The 21,735-nt window shown below is 37.4% G+C and overlaps 1 protein-coding gene and 1 long non-coding RNA gene across 2 annotated transcripts in view; one reads left to right on the top strand and one right to left on the bottom strand.

Moving 5' to 3' along the window:
• Positions 1-21,735, top strand: part of LOC121738897 (zinc transporter ZIP11) — a 92,223-nt gene that overhangs the window by 6,940 nt on the left and 63,548 nt on the right. The window contains exons 3-4 of the mRNA XM_042131165.1: positions 8,854-9,044; positions 11,405-11,589. Coding sequence (XP_041987099.1) covers positions 8,854-9,044; positions 11,405-11,589 — 376 coding nt within the window. The remainder of the gene's footprint in view (positions 1-8,853; positions 9,045-11,404; positions 11,590-21,735) is intronic.
• Positions 9,232-20,665, bottom strand: LOC121738899. The gene is made up of 3 exons (XR_006037358.1): positions 20,655-20,665; positions 14,246-14,252; positions 9,232-9,427 (listed from the first exon to the last, which is right to left on the bottom strand). It is a non-coding gene; the product is annotated as an uncharacterized LOC121738899 (long non-coding RNA).

The following is a 21,735-nucleotide window of genomic DNA, read 5'->3' as shown; positions in this document are numbered from 1 at the left end:
GCAGCCTCTTGCGTTCCAGGTCTTCGAGTCCCTTCGGTCCATTTACTAGGAGAGATGCGATTGTGCGCACCCTCTTCGTAGCTTCATGGCCTGCCTTTTCCCGGATTCTCTCCACGAGGTCTTTCTTTGCCTCGATTGTTGTCGTTACAACTACATCCTCTTCGGCGTTAAAGTTTTGGACTATCCACGTCGTTTTCTCGCAACCCGGGACTCCATTTATCCAAGTTATTGCGGGGATCGTCCATTCGTCGGGGGGCTCTACCTCAGACAGGATCTGGGATGTTTGTAGGATCCTGTCTTCCAGCCATATTTCTGTCCCCCTGGTGGTGACGACGATGGGGTCGCGAGACGGGATGTTATAGACGGGTTGTCCTCTCCTTTTGGTCCGGCCTTCGTCCAGGAGGACTATTCCTGAGGTGGCGCTGTACGCCGCCATATGGGTAGTCATGTCCTGTCCCCTAAGGACGGTCGCTGTGTTGTTATTATAGACCGTTGCATGGGCCTCCTCTAGTTGGATTTGTAGGAGGCCATCTTTGCCTTTTTGGTACGACTTCATGATATCTTCGCATTCCTTGATCCTGATGGTCCTATTCGCCTCTAGTACGGCTACGTATTCAAGGAACGCGTTGATCATGTGATCTTCTTGTCGTACCACTTTCCTTAGGGTTGGACTCTTGACCAGACCTATTTGTGCCTTTGTTGGTTGTTGTGTTCTTGGTGTTTTCTGCGGTGGTTTTGGGGCGTTGGTGAATCTGCTGAGCGCGTTTGCTTGGGTGTCCGGGCTTCGGAATGTGTCCGGTCGTAGAAGCAGCTGTTTCTCGAGACCTTCTTGAGGCTCTCTCCTAAAGTGTCGGCTCTCCTTTGTGACCAGCCGATGGAGATGCTGCTCAACTTTGGCGGCTGAGGTCTGTTGTTTGGCCGCGATGATGATCTCTTTTTGTTTTTCAGCTGCCCTTTGTCTCCTTAATTCCCTTTCTTTTTCAGCACAGACTTCCGCGCTTGACTTCGGCGTCTCAGTAGATGGCCCTGGGAGTGATGGTGCACGTTCTGTGTTTTGTGGTGTTGATGGTCTTTTCCACTTTGTCAGCGAGCTTATCTTTTTTCTGATCCTTTGCAGCACATTTAGTGTAGAGTTTGGATCGAGATTCTGCTCCACCTCTGAGGGTGTTATAGGTTGGACTTCTGCTGTTTGGCTTTGCTGTAATTCCGCCGTGGTCAGTCTAGATGCAGTCTCGGGTGGTCTATTGGGTACTAGGAAGCTCAGATCTTGGGATCTCCCCTCGTACACCACGATCTCATGTTTATCTGATGTTCTGATGCACCCGAGATAGTCTGCCACCTCTCCTCTATCGAAGTCCACGCTCATTGTGTCCACACTAATCGTCTTTGGGCCGATGGTAGTACCGTTGGCTTCGGCTAGCTTCAGCAAGAACGCGCAGGCTCTGGCAAATTGAGTTTCTTCGGTCGTTATGTCGAATAGTAGCACAGATTTGTTTTTAGTGCGTACTATCCTACATAGTTGTCCGTCGATCATCTCCTCGCCCAGTTCCTCATATTTCCTCCTCTTCATGGTCGTCCTTGTCGTGCTGCCTTTAAGTAAGAGAGCCAGCCCAGGTGAAATGGCGATTCTCTTGTTGCCAACGGTGGAGCAGAAACTTATTCCCAATCTTTCATAGCTGTTATTCATGAACATAACCACTTTCCTTGTTCTGATTGAAGGTGTTCCACTCTCTCCCTCTCTTAGCCATCTCAGCATATTGAACTGGGGAGCTACCGTTCTTTGTTGGAGTGGAACACTGAGGTCCGTGGGTTCTGTTCTTTGAAGGATGCTATTTGTGCTGTCAGTGTTTTGTTGGTCAGGAACACTTCTTTGGCGTGCTGGTCCTCCAAATATTTATGTACGTCCGCTTCCTGTAGGTTGGTGTTTAGCTGTTCTGTATCATACCTTTGGTGCAGGAAGCGGAGACAGTCGAAGATGATGTGCCATACCGTTTCTTCAGCGCCTGGATCGCACTCGCATCCTGGGCTTCCGATCAGTTTGAAGCGGTGCAGGTAGTGAGCAAATGCACCGTGTCCAGTCATGGCCTGGATGCGGGTGGGTGTGAGAGTTGTTGTTCTTACGAAGCGGTATGACTTCTCGATGTCCATATTCATTGTTATCCATAACATTTTAAAGTCTATTACCGTGTCATGCTTAAACTGCTAAACTGATTTCGCTGGAATTTTTATTATGTATGTAGATAATTAATATATTATATTATCCCGGGCCACAAGGCACCCTCTATCGTGGAGAAATGTACAGTTCCAGCGCCATAATTGAAAATTGATAGCCAGATGTACAGGCCAAGAAAGTTGCGGGAACATCTTGTCTTTTCCAAACCGGTCCATATTATCACTTCACAAAACAAGTTTGGATAATGTTGCAAATTTGCACCTTTGAGGGCTTGCAAATTGCAAATTGATGTCAATTGTCATGTTTTATTAATGACACTCTATATTCTCAGTACTTTATTCTCAGACCAAATAAAAAGTCTTTATATTATATTATATTACAATAATTTTTGTACAGAGTGCAATCATTTTGGAATTTTTTGGAAGAATTTTGAAACGAAGTTCCTTATCGTGCGTTCGGCGTAAATCTGAAGGCTAGACAGAACGATATTTGACCTTGACACTTTTTATTAATACCTGCATGTTAGAGGCAGAGGGCGTTGATAGTAAGTATTCATGTACGTCAACTAGATGGCGTTTTTTAAAAATTAACAGCGACGCGTTGTTAGTATTGCTGGGTGTCAATAGATGGCGTTTTTTAATATATATTTTTTTGAGTGTATATGTATATGGAATGGAATGGAACGAAGTTATTTCTTATGTTCAAAAAACCTGTATATATATACATAAATCAAGCCCCCTTAAATCAAAACAGCTGTGCAGTGTGCACATAATATTTCATTATTTTAAATAAAACTTTATATTTTATGCCTTAAGCTTATTTAGCCCCTCAATTACACAACTTTACCCATAAACTATTTATCATTGATAGGTTTAAGGTTACGTCACTGCATAGATAATGTACTGAGTTATTGTACAGACAGAGATACTTTCGCATTTATAATATTAGTATAGATAGATAGCCCATTTATCGAGAAAAGCTATAAGGCTATATTAATTTTATCACGCTAAGTCTAATAGGAGCGAAGAAATAGAGGAAAGTGTGGAAAAAACGGGGGAAATTATTTGAAAGAGCTTATTTGAACGCACTAATCTCAGGAACTACTGATCTAATTTGAAAAATTCTTTCAGTGTTAGATAGCCCATTTATTGAGGAAAGCTATAGGCTATATTTTATTACGGTAAGACTAATAGGAGCGAACAAATAGAGGAAAATGTGGAAAAAACGGAAGAAATTATTTAAAATTGGTTATTATCTTAAGAAACTACTGGAGCAATTTTTATGTTATTTGGCACACATGAAGAATAGACCACGTGAAGGGACATAGGTTTCTTTTTTATTTTCGAAAAAATGTACGGTTTCCGTGACATTCCTAAATTACGCGGGCGGCTATTATCACTTATTTTTATTACACACTGTAGACCAACAAGTTAACACATTCGGTGCCACTAGCACATCTTGTGTGTCTACTCTAATCTTTATCTCCATGCCGCGAGCACGCTGGGCGTGTTCTCCGTTTTTCATGAATATCTCAAAGATAAGATAAGTCTGCTACTTACTATATTGTTATATTATAATACTGCTTCCGTGTGCTTGTCCTCTGCCCGAAAATAAGGGGTCCACGGAAGATCAGGGATGACCTTGAATGTCGTCTTAACCTGAGTGGCCTCCTTTTCTGTTCACTTGGGTGTTACACTGATATGGTAATGTGCTAATACAATAGGTTTTTCAGTGTTTATCTTCATTAGTCTTTAGTGTGTGTTTTAGCTGTAGCGTCAAATAGTTTTTTTTTCGATTGTTGAAATATATGTTGTGTAATGTTTATGTGTAACATTTAACCTTTAACGTCACGGGCGGGGTCTAAGCAGACCCCACGCGCTGTTTTTTTACGGTATTTTTTTAAATTGGCAAGTTACGTTCGCACGTTTTCGGCTAATCTCAATGCAATGCGAGGTCTGTCAGTGATTAAAAGTCCGCCGCTCCTCTGCTAAGGGAAGTTACATTTTTGATTATGTGGGGATACCTACAGACCCCACCCGTGATTTAACGTATATACTTTTTTCACTTTGGTTATGTGTTTATTTGTTTGTTTTTTGAATTGGTTATGTATAAATGGAAAAAATTGTTGCTGACTATAAGAAAATCAAATTGCACAAATCATAATATTATAAAATTTTAATGTCTCCGAAAGTTTTTGCAATTTGGAACAGTTAGATGTAGCTAGACCTAGTGCACCAAAAATTAAGCGAAGATGCTATTATTGTCCCAGATCTAATTATTATTGTCCGTTGCCTTGCTATAAAACTATTTGCAAGCCTCATTTAGTAACATTATTTGTTACTTACCTTGCCTATTCAAGGAATAATTTTAGTTTAGGATAGTACTTTTCAAGGATTGTCAAATTTTTTTCTGTAATGTTTAGTGTTAATTTTTCTTTTGATTACTTATTTCTAAGTAAAAATAAAAATAAAAAATGTTAATTCTGAGTAGATTTTAAGAAAATACTTTCAGAATGTTAATATTAGCTACGGTGCCTACCACCGGTTCGGGAACTATCCCGGCGAGAAGAACCGGCGTAAGAAACTCGCACGGGGCCCACTTTTTTTACCAAAAAAAAGTGAGGTAAAAAAATTAATCTTTTAAAATAAAATTTACAATGCTGTAACTTAAAATTATACAATGTCAACATACATACATAGTAAGTCATGTACAATAATGTAGAAGTAGCCTTGTAAGCAGCCATCCTACTCCCAAGATGTGCCATCGTTTATGAAATCATTGACCTTATAATAGGCTTTGGCACACAAACGCTCTTTGACTACTTTCTTAAATTTATTAATGGAAAGATTTTGAACGTTTTCTGGGATTTTATTGAAAAGGCGTATACATTGACCTTTAAAAGATTTACTGATTTTACTAAGTCTGATCACTGGCAAATCTAGCTTGTACTTATTTCTGGTGTTTCTACAATGAATGTCATCTTTGGCTTTAAATTTACATATATTTTTTCTAACATGTATTACATTATCCAAAATGTATTGAGAAGCTACTGTCAGAATACCAATTTCTTTAAACTTTTCTCTCAAAGATTCAAATGTAGACATTTTGTAAATCGAACGTATAGCTCGCTTCTGCAGCACAAAGATAGTATTAATATCGGCAGCGTTTCCCCATAAAAGGATACCATATGACATTCTACTGTGAAAATAGCTAAAGTATACTAATCGTGCAGTGTCTTCGTCAGAAATTTCCCTAATCTTTCTGACTGCATATGCTGCAGAACTGAGTCTATCTGCGAATTTAGCAATATGAGGACCCCACTGTAATTTACTATCTAGTGTAATACCTAAAAATACAGTAGTGTCCACCAAATTCATTTTCTCATCATTCAATAGTACATTGGTTTGAACTTGCCGTACATTGGGCAAAGTAAACTCTAAACATTTAGTTTTCGTAGAATTCAAAAGTAAATTATTAACATTAAACCAATGTACTATTTTTGAAAGAGTACAGTTTACCTCGTCGTAATTAGACTGTTGTCTCTTCACTTTAAAAATAAGTGAAGTGTCATCAGCAAAAAGTACTATTTCATTATCATTATCCTTAACTAGATAAGGTAGGTCATTTATGTAGACGAGAAAAAGAAATGGGCCTAAAATAGATCACACCATGGGACACCTAATTCTATTTTGGTTCCATTTGATCTCTTATTATTGATTTCAACCCTTTGAGTCCTATTTTTGAGGTAAGGTGTCAAAAGGTTGAGTGCTGAGTCCCTTATGCCATAGTGGTGTAATTTCCTAATCAATGTAGCATGCTCGACACAGTCGAAGGCCTTAGAGAGGTCACAGAAGACACCTAAGGCATCCTGCGATCCCTCCCAAGCTTCAAATATACTACATAGAAGACCTATACCAGCATCCGTTGTGGAACGACCCTTAGTAAAACCGTATTGATTTTCGTGTAATAAATTATTTGAATTAAAGTCTTATTTTATTAGAAAAAAATAATGAGTTAGTCAGAAGCAGACATTTTTGTTGAATTTTAGTACATTAAACATGTGCCCTATGCACCAAATCGATTAGTTCATAAAAATGTTCTTCACTGTCTAAATAATGGTTAGTTTATTATTTATAAATGCTTTTCATGAATAAAATAATATCTTTTCTTGTAATATAAAACGGGCTTTAAAAATTATTAAATAATTCTGAATTTATATGTATATTTATTATTTATATTGGGGTACTTCTAGACCCCACGCGTGACGGAACGTTACCCAAAACAACGCGTGTACTTAAAGGTTAAAGGTGGCAGAATAAAGTTTATTTTATTTTATTTTTTTATTTTAAAACAAAATTTTTCACCTTAACGCTCCGGCTCAGAGCAGAAAGTAAAAACTTTGTGCCGTAAGCTAATGAATTCTTATTAAAATTTTAATGCGAATAATAAAATATAGTGTATTTTTTATAATTTGAACAAAAAAGATATATTTACTTTTGATAATTAATTACATAAAACAGCACAAACACTGAGTACGCCATGCCTGCCATGATGCTTAAAAAAGCTGAAACATGTAAATATATTCTGCTTTATGAGTTATGACATATCTATAGGTATGTCATAAAGTAGGTACCAATAGGTATCGAATGATTTACAATTCGTCACTAATCCACCATGTCACAATGAGTGCACTAAATTTTTAACTAATTGAGATAAGAAATATGAGTTATCGGCTCACCTTCTACTTTTGGACTTTATTTGATGGGGGACTATCTGCTTGCGTCGCATCATCATCATATTCCCCTGTTTCTAGCTCATATTTTCTATTCTCTAAAAAATCATAAATGTGTAACCAAAGGTTGACATTCACTGATCAAATTACGATGAATACTTACCTCGGAATCTATTTACAGCGATAATTAAACCTTCAAAACCATAAACACTTCAAAAAACAAAATATATCTGCAGTAACTCAAGGACTAATTTTTAACTAAGAAAAAAAAGCTTTTTACGATTTTACCTCTTTACAGTGCCAGTGAACACGCCTAGCGTGCTACGTAATTTCATCCTGCAATGCCGAGAGCACACCAAGCAAAATTTGCGTTTTTATAGGGCGGCATAGCTGGGAACTACTAGAAAATCGTGGTGGCATTGAATGTGTTAATGACAAAAGGACTGGCAACATTATCATTTTTGATAAAATTACATAAAATATAAAAAAATTTACCATCCAACGTTATAATTTTTCTTTTATTTCGTTTGCTTATTTTATTGTTTATCATTCAATTTTATCTACGGAATTCATAGAATCATAAGCCGTGTTGTAAATGCGCCTGCACATCTATCTTATCTCAAACAGCACTAGCTACCGACGTGTGATTTTAATATTTTATCAACAATCTACATCATAAACTACGGTTTACTTGATATTATGTAAATAGAGATTTTTGTACACTAATTGTTCTCATAAATAATAGGGCATTATCTGAATGTGTGTTATCAAAACAAAACCAGTAGGGGAACGAGTTATAAAAATCTTAGTCTTTGTGGTAAACATACTAATGTTAGTGAAGGTCCCTTATAATATTTAATACTAGCGACCCGCCCTGGCGTCGCACGGGTATAAAATATATAGCCACTGAAAAAATTATTAAAATCGATAGCCTATGATCCTTCACGTGGTCTACTTCTTATCTGTGCCAAATAACATAAAAATTGCTCCAGTAATTCGCGAGATAAGCCCTTTCAAATAATTTCCCCCGTTTTTTCCACATTCTCCTATTAGTCTAAGCGTGATAAAATTTAGCCTATAGCCTTCCTCAATAAATGGGCATCTAACACTGAAATAATTGTTCAAATCTGACCAGTAGTTCCTGAGATTAGCGCGTTCAAGTTAGCCCTTTCAAATATTTTTTCCCGCTTTTTCCACATTTTCCTCTATTTCTTCGCTCCTATTAGTCTTAGCATAATAAAATATAGCATATAGCCTTCGTCGATAAATGGACTAACACTGAAAGAATCATCAAAATCCGTTGCGTAGTTTTAAAGATTTAAGGGAACAAAGGGACATGAGGGAAAAAAAGCGACTTTGTTTTATAATATGTATAATGTATAGATGATAATAATTATTAATATACTATATTGTATGAGAAATCTTTTAAACATTAAATAGACTTATTTTTTCGGAAGTTAAACTTATACCCCCTTACTAATAAACGTTGTATAAACTGAATAGTTATACAGTGTTTTGTTCCTGTCACACAAGTGACATTTTTTATTGGATTGAAGAAGACAAAACACTGTATAACTATTCAAAGCTTATACAGCGTTTATTAGTAGTAAGGGGGCAAAAGTTTTCGTTGTGTTTTGGCAAGAAATGAAAAAAAATCCGGGCCCTTGCCCGGATTTTTTCCGTTATAGTAGTTATTGATTTTTTAGTTTTTGATAATTTTTATATAATTAACGTGTTTTACACTACTAACACCATCATCTCGTTACGTTCAAAGGAATTAGAACAAAAATGTCCTTCATACTTCTCCGAATACAATTTTTTTAGTTGATCGACTATTATGTTTTTAGCCAATGTTATGGTGCTAAAAAGAAAAGATTTTGATCGAACATACATCTACATCATCATCCGTCTTTCAATGTCACTAACGTCCCAACTCTATAATTTCCAGCGATCACCAAAAGCAAGGAGTCCAAGTCTAAGGAGAAGCTGGAAGACCTGGAGATGATGGCGGCGCTGAACCGGCGGCCGTCCAACCCGACCGTGGTCACCATGGAGACGCCCGCAGAGTTCGGCGACTGCATCACCAACCAGCACACCGCGCAGCGCCGGAGAGGACACCATCAGTCTAATAACTCGCTGGTATGTGACTTTAAGTTCAGATCAATTTTATGGTCTACTAAATAACAGTTAGGGTCAACTTATATTGCAATGTCACGGGACTTTGCAGTGCATTTTTGATTAAATTCAAAATTGGTATAGGCAGCCAGCACCAAATTTGACAACATTTCAAATATTTTTGTACTTGTTTTATGACGAAATATAAAAGTAGGGGTTAAATTAGGGGACCCATCTTTTTTATTTTTGAAAATGTGGTCATTTTCATTTATAAAACTTGGTTTTTAATTCTGATCATTCTAAAATGACTTAAGCGCCAAATGACGTCATTGGTACGGTTGAACAACAAAATACCTTTGCACGTCATATCTGATTTCTTAAAAAAAAACTGTCAGTACTGTCACTGACTTTGTGGTACTTTACTTTGAGGTTATTGAATCATGACGTTATTGAATAATGCAGATCTATACTCCACTCGGGCTAACTTGTCGATAGCGGTCATTCACTCCCTGTCAAAAACTTGTCATTTTCCATATAAACCGCGATTGACAATGAAGTGTCAGATATTGTCAATCGTGGTTTTATATGGAAAATGACAAGTTTTTGACAGGGAGTCAATGACCGCTAGCGACAAGTTAGCCCGAGTGGAGTATAGGTCTGCATTATTTTCGTTCCTATAAGCAAAGGTGTGTATCGTATCGTATTCTGCCGTACCAATAACGTCACAATGGATTTTTCGTTTTAATATTTTTTCTCAGAAATTAATGATTAAAAAAATCTGTAATTTTTTTAGGACTTCGAAAATAAAAACAAAGAAATGGTACTTTTTATTTTTGATGATTAATTAAATGAAATGTTGTCAATTCAAAGTGTAGTCAATAAAGTTGTATGCAATGCGTTGCAATATTTGAAAAGCCATTTAGGCTTTTTAAATATTGCATCGCATTGCATCGACGATCGTAGACTGACCTCTAGACTAATTTAATACGTTGCGGGCGTCAGTACTACGCACTGGCTCAACTCTGTATAAAATGGCCTTATTTCAAAATTTATTGAAAACTTACATTTTCCGAACTTCGTGATTGATGAGTGATGACACAGTAGCACCTATAGTTTGTGCTATGGAATGCAATACCGGGATACCGGGATCCCGAAATGCCGGGATCCCGCATGCATTTTGCGGGACTAATCCCGGTCGAAAATTTAGCGGGATCCCGTGGGCGGCGGGACTGGCGGGATTACAAAAAAGCGTAATTCATATGTGTAACGCTGCGCGTGGGAGTGAGTGAACTGGCTACAGGGAGCCCACTAAGCAATTTACCATCAATTCACCTATAATTCACTTTAAATGACAATTTTACCAACCAGCGTGGAAGCTGAGCAAACTTTTTCAGCTGCTGGCTACCTTGTGTTGAATATCAGGAGCCGTTTGGCAGACGACACAATTAATACCTTAACATTTTTAACATCCTTTTATAAATAAGTTGGTTAAAAAGTGTTTTTTAGTTTTTTTAACAATTTTTTTACGTAGCCATTTTCAAGCAAAGTTTAGTTATTTATTATTTAATATTTTTATATCTAAAGTCTGAAGTATTAATAAACCCTTGTAAAAAAAAGTGTCCGATAATGTTCGTTTTATTTATGTTTCTAAAAATAAAAGGAGTTCTATCAAGTAAAGTCATTATAACGCTTTATTTTAAAAGTTTAAGTCCACCCTGCGGGATCCCGCAAATACCGGGATCCAGCGGGATTGTGATGGTTCAGTCCCGCAAATACCGGGATTGTATTCCCTAGTTTGTGCGTTATAAGAAGATATAGGTGACAGTTTTCATATTTCTTGCTACGGGTTTTTTTTACAAGAAAACAAAAAAAAAACAAAATGTAACAAATTATATTCCATCTACAAAAACAAATGTTTCCCATAATAAATAATAAATGAATAAAAATGAATTGTTGCTAAATGCTAAAATTATAAATATTAACTGTGAAATAGGAGTATAAAATTATTGTCACGAAAACATTTGAAAAATGTCAGATGCATGAAACGGAACTTATGTCAATAGAGATTGACTCTGTTGAATCGAAATCAAATCGATAAAAAGGGCGGCTATCTTAAATTGCCGGCACCACTGAAATGTCAGTACGAAATCGATAATTTCCATTGCAATTCCTTTACGAAGTAATTCGATATTTTTAAATTATCGATTAATTTTTGTTAGGTAATTTCCCTTCTGTTGTCAATTATGTGTCACGCATATCATCATAAAAACGCGCAAACTATAGTAATAAGACCTTTGACTTGACCGATGACTAATATTTTAAATCGATTTATTTCATACTAAATTTTGATATTCCCATCTGAAAACCCACTTCCACCATTCCAGAAAGCGGACGTCGACGACGGTCGAGAAGCAGTCGCGCGGGCGATGGCGGTGCGCCAGTCCCAGTGGAAACGCATCATGCTGCTAGTGGTGGCCATCACCGTCCACAACATACCCGAGGGCTTGGCCGTGGGCGTCAGCTTTGGTGCCGCTGCCTCGTCAGCCCAGGCCTCGTTTACTAGCGCCAGGTATGTGAATAGATTTTTAAAAAAAGTAGGAAGATAGCCTAAGTAAGGAAGGATAGGCTACTAGAACCATTCTGAAAGTATTAATCTAGAGGTACTATCAGAGGAGTCGATTCCTAGGCAGATGGCATACCTAAGTAATTTGGTCGCGTTAAGTTAAAAACCATCCGACCGATCATAGCTAACATTGAATTGACATATTAAGCCGACCACATGACGGACCTACGTCACGTGGTCGGCTTATGTCAATTCAATGTTAGCTGTGATCGGTCGAATGGTGGACAGGCAGTTGCCTAGGAATGAATTTCCTCGATTGTACGTCAAGACTCAAGCCAACCGAATTCGCGCTAATACCTCGGTTAGGCTATAAGAACATGAATTTATTATAAGTAATAACCTAGGCGACTGTAGTAACACAACAATACGAACATCATTCATTTTTTTGTTTAAAAAACAGTAAATCACATACAGAATATTACACAATGAAAGAGCTTAGATACGATGTTTTCCCTTTGTCTGTCAAGTAACTACAGCTAACTTTACAGAGGGCAAACATATTGTATAACCAACTATTATCTATCTGTAGTATAACTATTATATAGCTTTTTGTGTATTTTTTTTAATAAGTTGACTTTCAAAGACACTACTTGCAAACCAGCTGGATTGAAAGTAGTATTTAAGTCAAGATTGTTTTGCTTGCCAATGTACTAAATTATCGTGCTTGTCTGAAATAGAGTGTAAAATCACAATTTCACAATCATTAGTTAGAAATGTCAACACGCATAACCGATTGCTTATCACAAAAATCCATGAATAAATACCAGAACAGTACACAGATTAAAAGGTATAAACACGGTTAACTTGCATTCTACATCTTTTAATACTGTGTTCATGTACTATCGATGAAAAAACAAGGGGGCATTTTTGTATGGAAGCCGTACCCAAGCTGTAGCACATCCACACATATATTGACAAATGAATGGGCTTGAAAAGCTGAACATTTTATTGTATGACGTAAAATCTCTAAACCGTGGGAGAAAAAAGTTAACGAGGATAGAAGGTTAAAAAAACACAAAAAACAACCTGATTATTGCATCAATTTATAGTGTTGCTGATAAGAAATCACTTCTGTAATTTTATATTATGGCAAACTTGAGGAAAGTGTTATATTTCAGTATATTATTTCATATTTTAAAGAAATGTATGAGTAAACAATAAGGTGCCAAAAATCGAACCTTTCCTTTATTTTATTGTATACTAGCTGTACCGGCAAACGTTGTTTTGCAGTATAAAGCATTTCTTTTTTCGCCCATATTATTTTATTGAGAAGTGATGGCAACGTCCATCGCTATCCCGTCGCACAAACAATGGTAGCCGTCAGTCTCGAGTTGTAATAATTTACTATTATTTATTCAACAAATACACTTATCAATATAAAAAGTACCCAGTAGCAGGCCTGTCCCACTCGCACGTTTAGGCATCGAACTGTAAGTACCACCCGCGGGTGGCACATCATAAGGGACTCACAACCTCACTCCTATTACTAAGACTTCGATGTCTGTCTGTCTGTCCGTCCGTCCGTCCGTCCGTCCATCCGAAAATAAAATAAAAATACTGAAAATAAAATAAAAATTTAAGAGGGGCTCGTATGCAACAAACGTTAATTTTTCGGCCTTTTTTGCTCTATATCAATAATGGCAACAGGTAGGTACTTGGATTTTTCACAAAGTACTTTATTATATATGTGTTCTTTAATATTTAATTATAATATTAAAATAAAATAAAAATTTAAGGGGGCTCCCATACAAAAACACAATTTTTGCCTTTTTTTGTACCATATATCGGTACGGAACCCTACGCGCGCGAGTCCGACTCGCACTTGGCCGATTATTTCTTACCTTCTACCCTCGTTAACTTTTTTGCCCTTTCATTTGGTATATGTCTGAAAGTGCTACATTAGTGGGAACGAAGTGACGGACCTAAGTCAGTTGGTCGGTTATGTCAATTCAATATTATAATTGATTGGGAAGGGGAAGAGGGGATTTTGGGACAAGCTCGAGCGTGTCAGATTAAGCTTATATAGGCTTCCGACATATTGTGTGTAGTTATCATCGTATGGAAATCAGATTTCTCATGTGGTAGGTTTTTTAAATATTAAAATGTCATCGGATCTGTCAGATTAAGATAGGGGATGTTTAGTATACCCCAAAGAAGCTTCCACATAAAGCACTGACGATTCAAAGGTTAGGTAAGCCTGCAGGGATATTTGAAATTCTAAAAAATAAAGCTTCATATTTTCCTAACTAAGCTTTGCAGATATTTTATTTTGCACTAAACTAAATGATTTAGTCCTTGTTGTCTAAAATATATTTATAATTTACCTAAATAAGCCATTTTCTGAATATATTTTCTTTTTCAAAACTTTAAAATGGCTGCAGTTTCTGAACCCACCACTAAAATGAAAAACGCTCTTATTATTTTTTTATCAGCTTTACCTAATATGAAAAACCTACTAGGTCTCCATGACGCTCGAGTGACTACACAAATAGCACCCTCCCCTCCCCTACTATTAGGCATTATCTGACTAATATTGAGTTGGCGAATATTGAAAGGCTAGGTTTGACTGTTGACGTAACGCGACCAAATTATGTAGGTCCACCATCTGCCTAGGAATCAACATCTCTGTTGCTTGAAAATTGTATAGAGTTAATAGTATAGATATAGACTATAGATAGAGTATAGATCTATAAAGCAAATGATAAAAATTGTTCGGAGTACTATGGGAAATAAAAGAAAATTGTGTGCCGCAAGTGGCGCCATCTAGTATAAAACAGAAGAACTATTTTGTAACATATACTTCTCAGCCGTTCATATTATCGCTTGCGACGACAAGGTTAGTAGTTCGTTATTTTAACGCGTATATTCTCTGCTAGATGGCGCTAGCTGTCTCAAACTATAAAAATTACAACTAGCTGTTATTAATATCAAGTGCGTAGAATTTTAACGTATTTAGGTGAAGAAAATGAATCTAAACTTCTGTTTAAACAAGGAGTAAAATAATAAATTTAAAAAATGAAGCAAAAGAAGCGCTACCTACCAAGTCACCCATAATACTTGCTGAATGCTGATTAGTGGTTACTGATTAGTGATTAGGTACATGCAAAGTATTTAGCACATAAATACTTATATTATGCTAGATAATACAAACAAACTAACAAAATTATTATTGTTATAAGTACATAACGTTGTACTTTTCTAGTCCTAATTACACAACGAAATGTTATCACATAACCTAAAAGCGTAATCGAGTAGAGGTCGGGAAGGCGGCCATGTTGTGACGTCACAAGGAGCGGGCGCCGCGCAGGAATTCCATTGATAAGTCGGCGCGGGCGGGATGGACTAGCTGCACTATGGACCCGCGACCCGCGGTCAAGTGGCCCAACTATACAGTTTACTGTATACAATCGGTTTTGGAGATGGGGACATCCCCAGGGCAGAATGGCCGTCTGTTGGGAATTATATTAAACCTACTTTAAAACTATGTTTGAAAACTTATTGTACATTTACAAAGTCGGTTACGGAAATCGACTTACGGTAAATTACCACTTCAAAAGAGTTAAAATGTTAACGTCTTTAAAGTCGCGGTGGTTATAGAGAGATTAATATAGTAAAAGAAACATGTATTTCTAGATTTTCTAGTCATTGGCAGTACAGTTGATTTTCCAGCCAGCTATTGTATTGGTATTGTAAAGGTCTATATTAATAATCATGGGCGTACCCAGGATTTCAGCTAGGGTGGGGGGGGGGCAGCATATTGGTTTGGAGAAGATGGTCGGTCTGGTATATTGAAACAAAAATTCATGAAAATTATGAAAATTGACTTTTATTAATCTGACTAAAAAGATATAAATAATTTAGTTTCCCATTTCACGATTCTAATTCCCATTTGCCAGGAAAATTTACGTTTATTTTATCTTCCAGGGGGGCAGCTGACCCGCCCCTGGGTACGCCCATGTTAATAATATGTAATTTAATGCTTATTAAGTTATTGAAAGTTATGATTAAACGAATAAAAAAATTAAGGTTCTTCAATCTTCACGCCGCAAATGAACACACTGTATCTAAGACATGTTAGTGATGAAGAAAACAAAGTTGCCAATCGGTTTTACAAGCTAACTTTTCAGATATAGCATTTTATATTGACAAAATTTCCGCACTTAATCGCTCAATCGATATAGCGTTTACCAAATAACGTACATATCATATTATATGTCGTTAATTAGTACGTATCGATGTCGGCGAATGTCGGCAAATGGCGGCGAGTGTCGGCCAAATCGCAGACGGGTTCATCGACCGATGTCGGTGAAACTATTTCGCTGAAAATTCGGCGCGACGCAACCTTGGCGTGTCTCGTCGACGTGGGTGAGACAGTTCACAGTTATTATACCTTGTGGTTACCATAAAATGAGCCTTATGCCGTCGCCATAAGGGTGCTATTAGAGATAGAATAACAATGAACAGACTGCCGATTGGCGTTCGATTGCCAAATCCACGGAATTTTCATCCGCTACCTATTTTTGTGGCGTTGTGTCGCCGTCTAAGTGCTTTGACCTGCTACCTATGTTTCTAATGTGTCGATGTGTACTTTAGGCTTTAGGCACTGGCACAACGTAGAAATTCGTTGAAAATATTGCTATCATTCTTGCGTAGATACCTGAGTGCGCTCGGATGAAAGAGACAAGTAGCCGCAATTGACCTCTGCATATATTTTAAATTTCCTTTCAATCTTATTTATAATGGCTGGTTCGTCAAATGCAAGTTCTCATTATGTGAAAGCTGATACGAGAAGCTTACCAAAAGTTCGAAACGTAATGTTGGTCGAATTTATTGCTATTTTAACGCCATTGAAGGTCAAACAAAGGTTAAACGTATTTGTTCAAAAATATAAGTAACTAATGGGTATTTTTTTCGTTTATATGCAGAAAAACGATCACTGACCTTATTCCTCGAAATGTTTTTGTAATGAGCAAAATTAAGAAAAAATGGACAATCCCCATTGGTATATCGCGCGAAGAACCTAAGTACTTATATAATATTTTCGCAATAAAATCTATCCTTTATTCTTTCCCGAAATCCTAAGCACCTATCTCAATTTCTTTATTCCTATTCGGTCCCCGCGAAGAAGTGACGACAGACTGACAAACAGACACCTTCGTATTCATAATATAGGAAGAATGTAATATCATGTACCTATCTATCGAGTATCCACTTTTCACCTATACCTATAATTGTATTACCTCCTAGATGACGCCCGCGCCACGCAACTCCGTTGCGCCAAAATTAGTTTATCGCATGGGATTCGTACATTTTTATGAGATAAAAATAATAATAATAATATCTATGGACGCTTCACACCACGTCAGTCTGGCCCCGTGCTAAGTACCTAAAGGACTTGTGTTACAGGTACCAGACAACGGAAATATATTTAATACTTTTATATTATACATATATTTAAGATTTTTATTATATCATACACATATTTAATACACATCCAGACCCGGGAACATTGAAAACTTTTTTTTTGTTCCGTCGGCGGGATTCGAACCCGCGACCCCCGGCTTGAGCTACCAACGCGCTCACCACTGAGCCACAGAGGTCGTCAAAAAAAGTATCCTATGTTCTTTCCAGGGATTCAAAGTATCTCCATACCAAATTTCAGCAAAATTAGTTTCGCGGTTCGGGCGTGAAGAGGTAACAGACAGACAGACAAACCCTCGCATGTATAATATTAGTATGGATAATCTTGAAACGCGTCTTATTTCATGAGAGCACGTTAGTGGGGCATACCCATGTGTCAACAGCGGCTTTCCCAGCGGCTCTGCCCCTGTGGAAATCGTGTTAATGTCGTGATAAAACACTTTCCCACGGGACCCGCGCACAATCTGTTGTCTGCTCAGTACTCGTGTCGCCTCTATAACTGACCTGAAAATCTCCGACCTTATATTATTAGGTTGGGGAAAAAGTTTCTTCGCATTTTATATAAAAATTCAAAAGGTTTTTTATAAAGTTTATTTACAATGGACTTATGTATATAGGTGCCATTTTGTTCGATAACTTTTAGCCATCTTGTTGGTAGGGACATGATCCCATTGCTATAAAAATTTTGGGACTTCTGATGAAAAAATTGCGACCTCACACATCTTTAGATGTGTGAGGTCTAGCGTTATCATGGTGAAAAACCACACCCCTTCTGTTGATTAATTCCGGCCGCTTTCTCTCAACTGCTTGATTTAATCTCATCAGTAGTTGTTCGCAGTACAGTTCAGAATATGAATAATGCCCTACCAATCCCACCACACACACAGCATCACCTTGTTGCGAGTTACCCCGGGTTTCGCCACAGTTCACCACGATCTTTTTCGCACGTTCTTTTCGTACGTGATCCACTTTTCATCACCAGTTATCAGCTTCTTCAAAAATGGTTCGGTTTCATTACGTCGTAATAAAGAATCACAAATGGGTACACGGTTCATTAGGTTTCTTTCAGTGAGCTCATGAGGCACCCAAATATCGAGCTTTTTAATAGTATTTTTTAATAAATATATTTTTGTCGCAGCTGCTTATTAATATTATTACATTCATGGTTCGCTGTCTTTGTCTCGTGAATTTTCCAATGTGCTAGAAAAAGACGAGCAGACTTGTACATTCCCTTCGTAAATATTTTTATTAGTAAGTAGTTAGTTGCAAGTGTCTAAAGAGTGAGTTGTATTCGTGCATTAACGAAAGCTGTAACGTTTGGGGGTAGTGCATTATGTCTTTGTTTTTCTTCATCAATTCTTTATAAAAACTTAGTTTTAAATCAAAGTTTTTATATTTCCTATAATTACCCTTGTTTGATATCAAGTTTCTCTTAATGCGTCTTTTCAAATTTTCCTTCGTTTCTCGACTCTGTTGCCTTATTGTCAAATAGAAAATGCCTGTATTTATTATTTATATTAGCTGTATACTGTATAGTCAGAGCTAATATAATACTTGGGCATTTCCTATTCCCGATATATTTTCGCCTGGCGCCGGCCCCGAACCGCCGTGACAAACGCTCGCTATTTTTACTCCGGTATATTATAGTCGACACGTTTGTAGAAACGTTCAATATATAGGTCTGTATGTCAGCTCATGATTAATTGCCTTCTACAAGCGCCAAAATTTCAAAGAAATGTAAATGGCACATTGCGTTCCCGTGGGATAGGTTAAACCTGTTTGAATAAAGTTGCTGTTTATTTGTTTGTGTGTTTGAGCAATGAGACGACTTCGCTACACTGAAACTACTGGACAAATTGACTAAAAATTTACTTTGATAAGTCGGAAAAGATTTAAGACTACAGAAAAGAACAAAAAGTTGTGAAATAAGAATTTTATCAAATTATTTTTATTCAGAATGAATTTTACACAATGTTTTCTGAACATCTGCTGGCATACTATATAGCTATATACAAGTTACAAGTATGCTGGCCACCGAACAAAATCGGCGAGAAGATCCGGCGCGCGGCGTAAGAAACGTATCGAGATAAAAGCACGGTGCATGCGGAATTCCCTTGTGCTTAGGTAATAGGTATACTTCGCAATCAGTTGGGAACCATATTTTGAATCACAGGTTCCATCAGAAACCACGTCTTTGAACTTTGATTTCCTCAGGCCGTTTGCCCACCGCCGCCGTCACCGGGACGTCTCACGTCACCGACAAAAATTCAAATAAATTGCTACTTTTTGACCTAGGTCCTATGCTATAGGTTTCATTTTTTACCGACATAGGTCTAAATTAATCAATAAATAATCGGCCAAGTGCGAGTCGGACTTGGCCGATTTTTTTTTTGGGCGAAATGAGAATGAAGTAAAGTGGTCCAAAGGGGTACGAAGATTTTGACCGACCTACCGTACCGCTATTGTGTTTTTTCGCGTTCATGAATATTTTTTTCAAAAATGGATAGCTAACATCAATACAAACAAAAAATAATCTTGGACAAAACTACGTAAGGTGTCACATTTCGAAGATATGAGCAGCCAAAGTTTTACCAATTTAAGATATTGCAACTTTGGCAGCTTAAATCTTCGAAATGTGACACTTTACGCGATTTTGTAGGTCGGCCAGGCTCCATACAAAAATCTTCATACCCCTTTCCACCACCAACGAGACCCATATTGACTTTGTCCATTAAATATAGAGTAACTTTCATTAAGAGACAAATTAAAATTTATTTTTGTTGTGAGTGAAAATATTAATATTCATCTATTTCAGTGAAAACCTAATAGTAAATGCCAAGCTGCATGACATAACGTAGATTGAGTAGGTAGTTAAAAAGTGCAATCGATCACAGTAACATTATTTTATGGAATAAAATGGTAGAAAACTTTTTCATTCCGGCATAACTTTTTACTTACAGGATAGTTTTGGTTGCGGTCCAGTTATAATGATTCCGTATTTAGCAGACCATTACGTAAACGTGACATTTGCACCAAACTCATTATATTTTTCTTACAAAATGATAAAAAACATGACTTTAAATGAAAAGTCATGTTTTTAACTTTTCACTGACAGGGTATTTTTGATTATAGTAGACAATTTTACTATATATAGGTGTCTTTGGTGGTGGGGACCAGACTTTATACATTTAAAAACATACTCTTCAGAAGGCTAGCTGTAGTGGAGATACAGCCTGGAGACAGACAGTGAAGTCTTAGTAATAACTAATAGGGTCCCATTTTTCCCTTTGGGTACGCAACCTTAAAAAGCCATAATAAGAAAAGTGTCAAGTACTCTAGATAGACAGAAATCCGTACCTCGGTCCGAATAATCGAGTTTCTGATGTAATTGGTCAAGATCGGAGGCAGAGGCTTCATAAATAATGTTAGTTCTTGGTAGAAGCCGCCGCCCCCCGCAGCCGCCTGTCCGGACCTAAGTAGGCCGGTGTAAATCTATGTCGTAGTAAATAGCTGTACAAATAATACTATGTACTTTAATAAATAAAATAGTTATATGAAACAATGAGAGATAAAATTAACACGTTAACAACGAAATGCATCTTTGTGCACTGGAAACAACAAGGTGGTCGTATTTAAACTGATATTTTCTTTTTAGATAGCCATCCACAGACATGATATTATTGTTTTGTATGGAAACAAACTGGCGTAGCGGTTTACGCCATTAACTGCTCTCAGTTTAAAATATTTTAATTCAATATTAAACGCACTTTCATCATTAAAAACTCCAAAAACCTGTCGTTTGACGTTCATAAGAAAACGATTTTGCTTCGATAGGATGACACTGACAATAATCACTGATGTTTTTCGGATAAAATATATTCTTCACCTGTAATATCGTAACATGGTTATCAGTAATCGTCTGTGTGTGGCGCCCGCTGCCCCCGCTGCGCCCGCCGCGCTGTTATTATGCAGATTAACACCGCCGGGAATCTGTGAGGATATAACGAGCGCCCCCCCCCCCCCTCGCCCGGGCCCCCGCACCCCCGACACCTCCCGACACCCCCCAGCGCTCCCGCCCACCGCCAGGGCTGCCAACATTAAAATATCTGACAGATTAGGCGCGGGTTGCGATAACTGATGGCATATCAAACCTTTAATGTAATTTTTAACTACATATTCTTATTCATGTAAAGTTAACTTAAACTAAAAACTTTACAGTATTACGTCGTAGAGTTCAAAAAGATCTAAAACTAAAGATTCTCTCCGCGAATTTAGCCCCTGAAAATCGTAGTCTTCATTCTTATACAAAAATCCTGAAAAGAATTTTATGTCATATCAGGTTATTCAGGAGTTGATTAACTATAGAAAATTAAGGGGCTGTTTCACCACTTCTTGACAAGTGCCGGATAGGCTATCTGTCACTTAACTTGACAGATAAGAGTATGGATAATCTGTCAAATAAGTTGTGGATAGCCTATACGGCACTTTATCAGGAAGTGGTGAAACAGGCCCCAAATAAATTAGACTCCTAACTTTATCGTTTAATGTTTCGTTTAGATAATCTCACGTTATTTCTGGCAGGATATCCCTAAGTCGGCACTCGCCGGGGGCAGGTCCCTGCCGGCGCCGGCGCCGACGCCGCGCCGTAATTTACGATTTAAGCCGCGAGAA

The sequence above is a fragment of the Aricia agestis genome, chromosome Z (genome assembly GCF_905147365.1).
Source record: "Aricia agestis chromosome Z, ilAriAges1.1, whole genome shotgun sequence".
Lineage (NCBI taxonomy): Eukaryota > Metazoa > Arthropoda > Insecta > Lepidoptera > Lycaenidae > Aricia > Aricia agestis.
The sequence above is the reverse complement of the archived record's forward strand: the minus strand, read 5'-3'. Positions and strand labels throughout refer to the sequence as shown.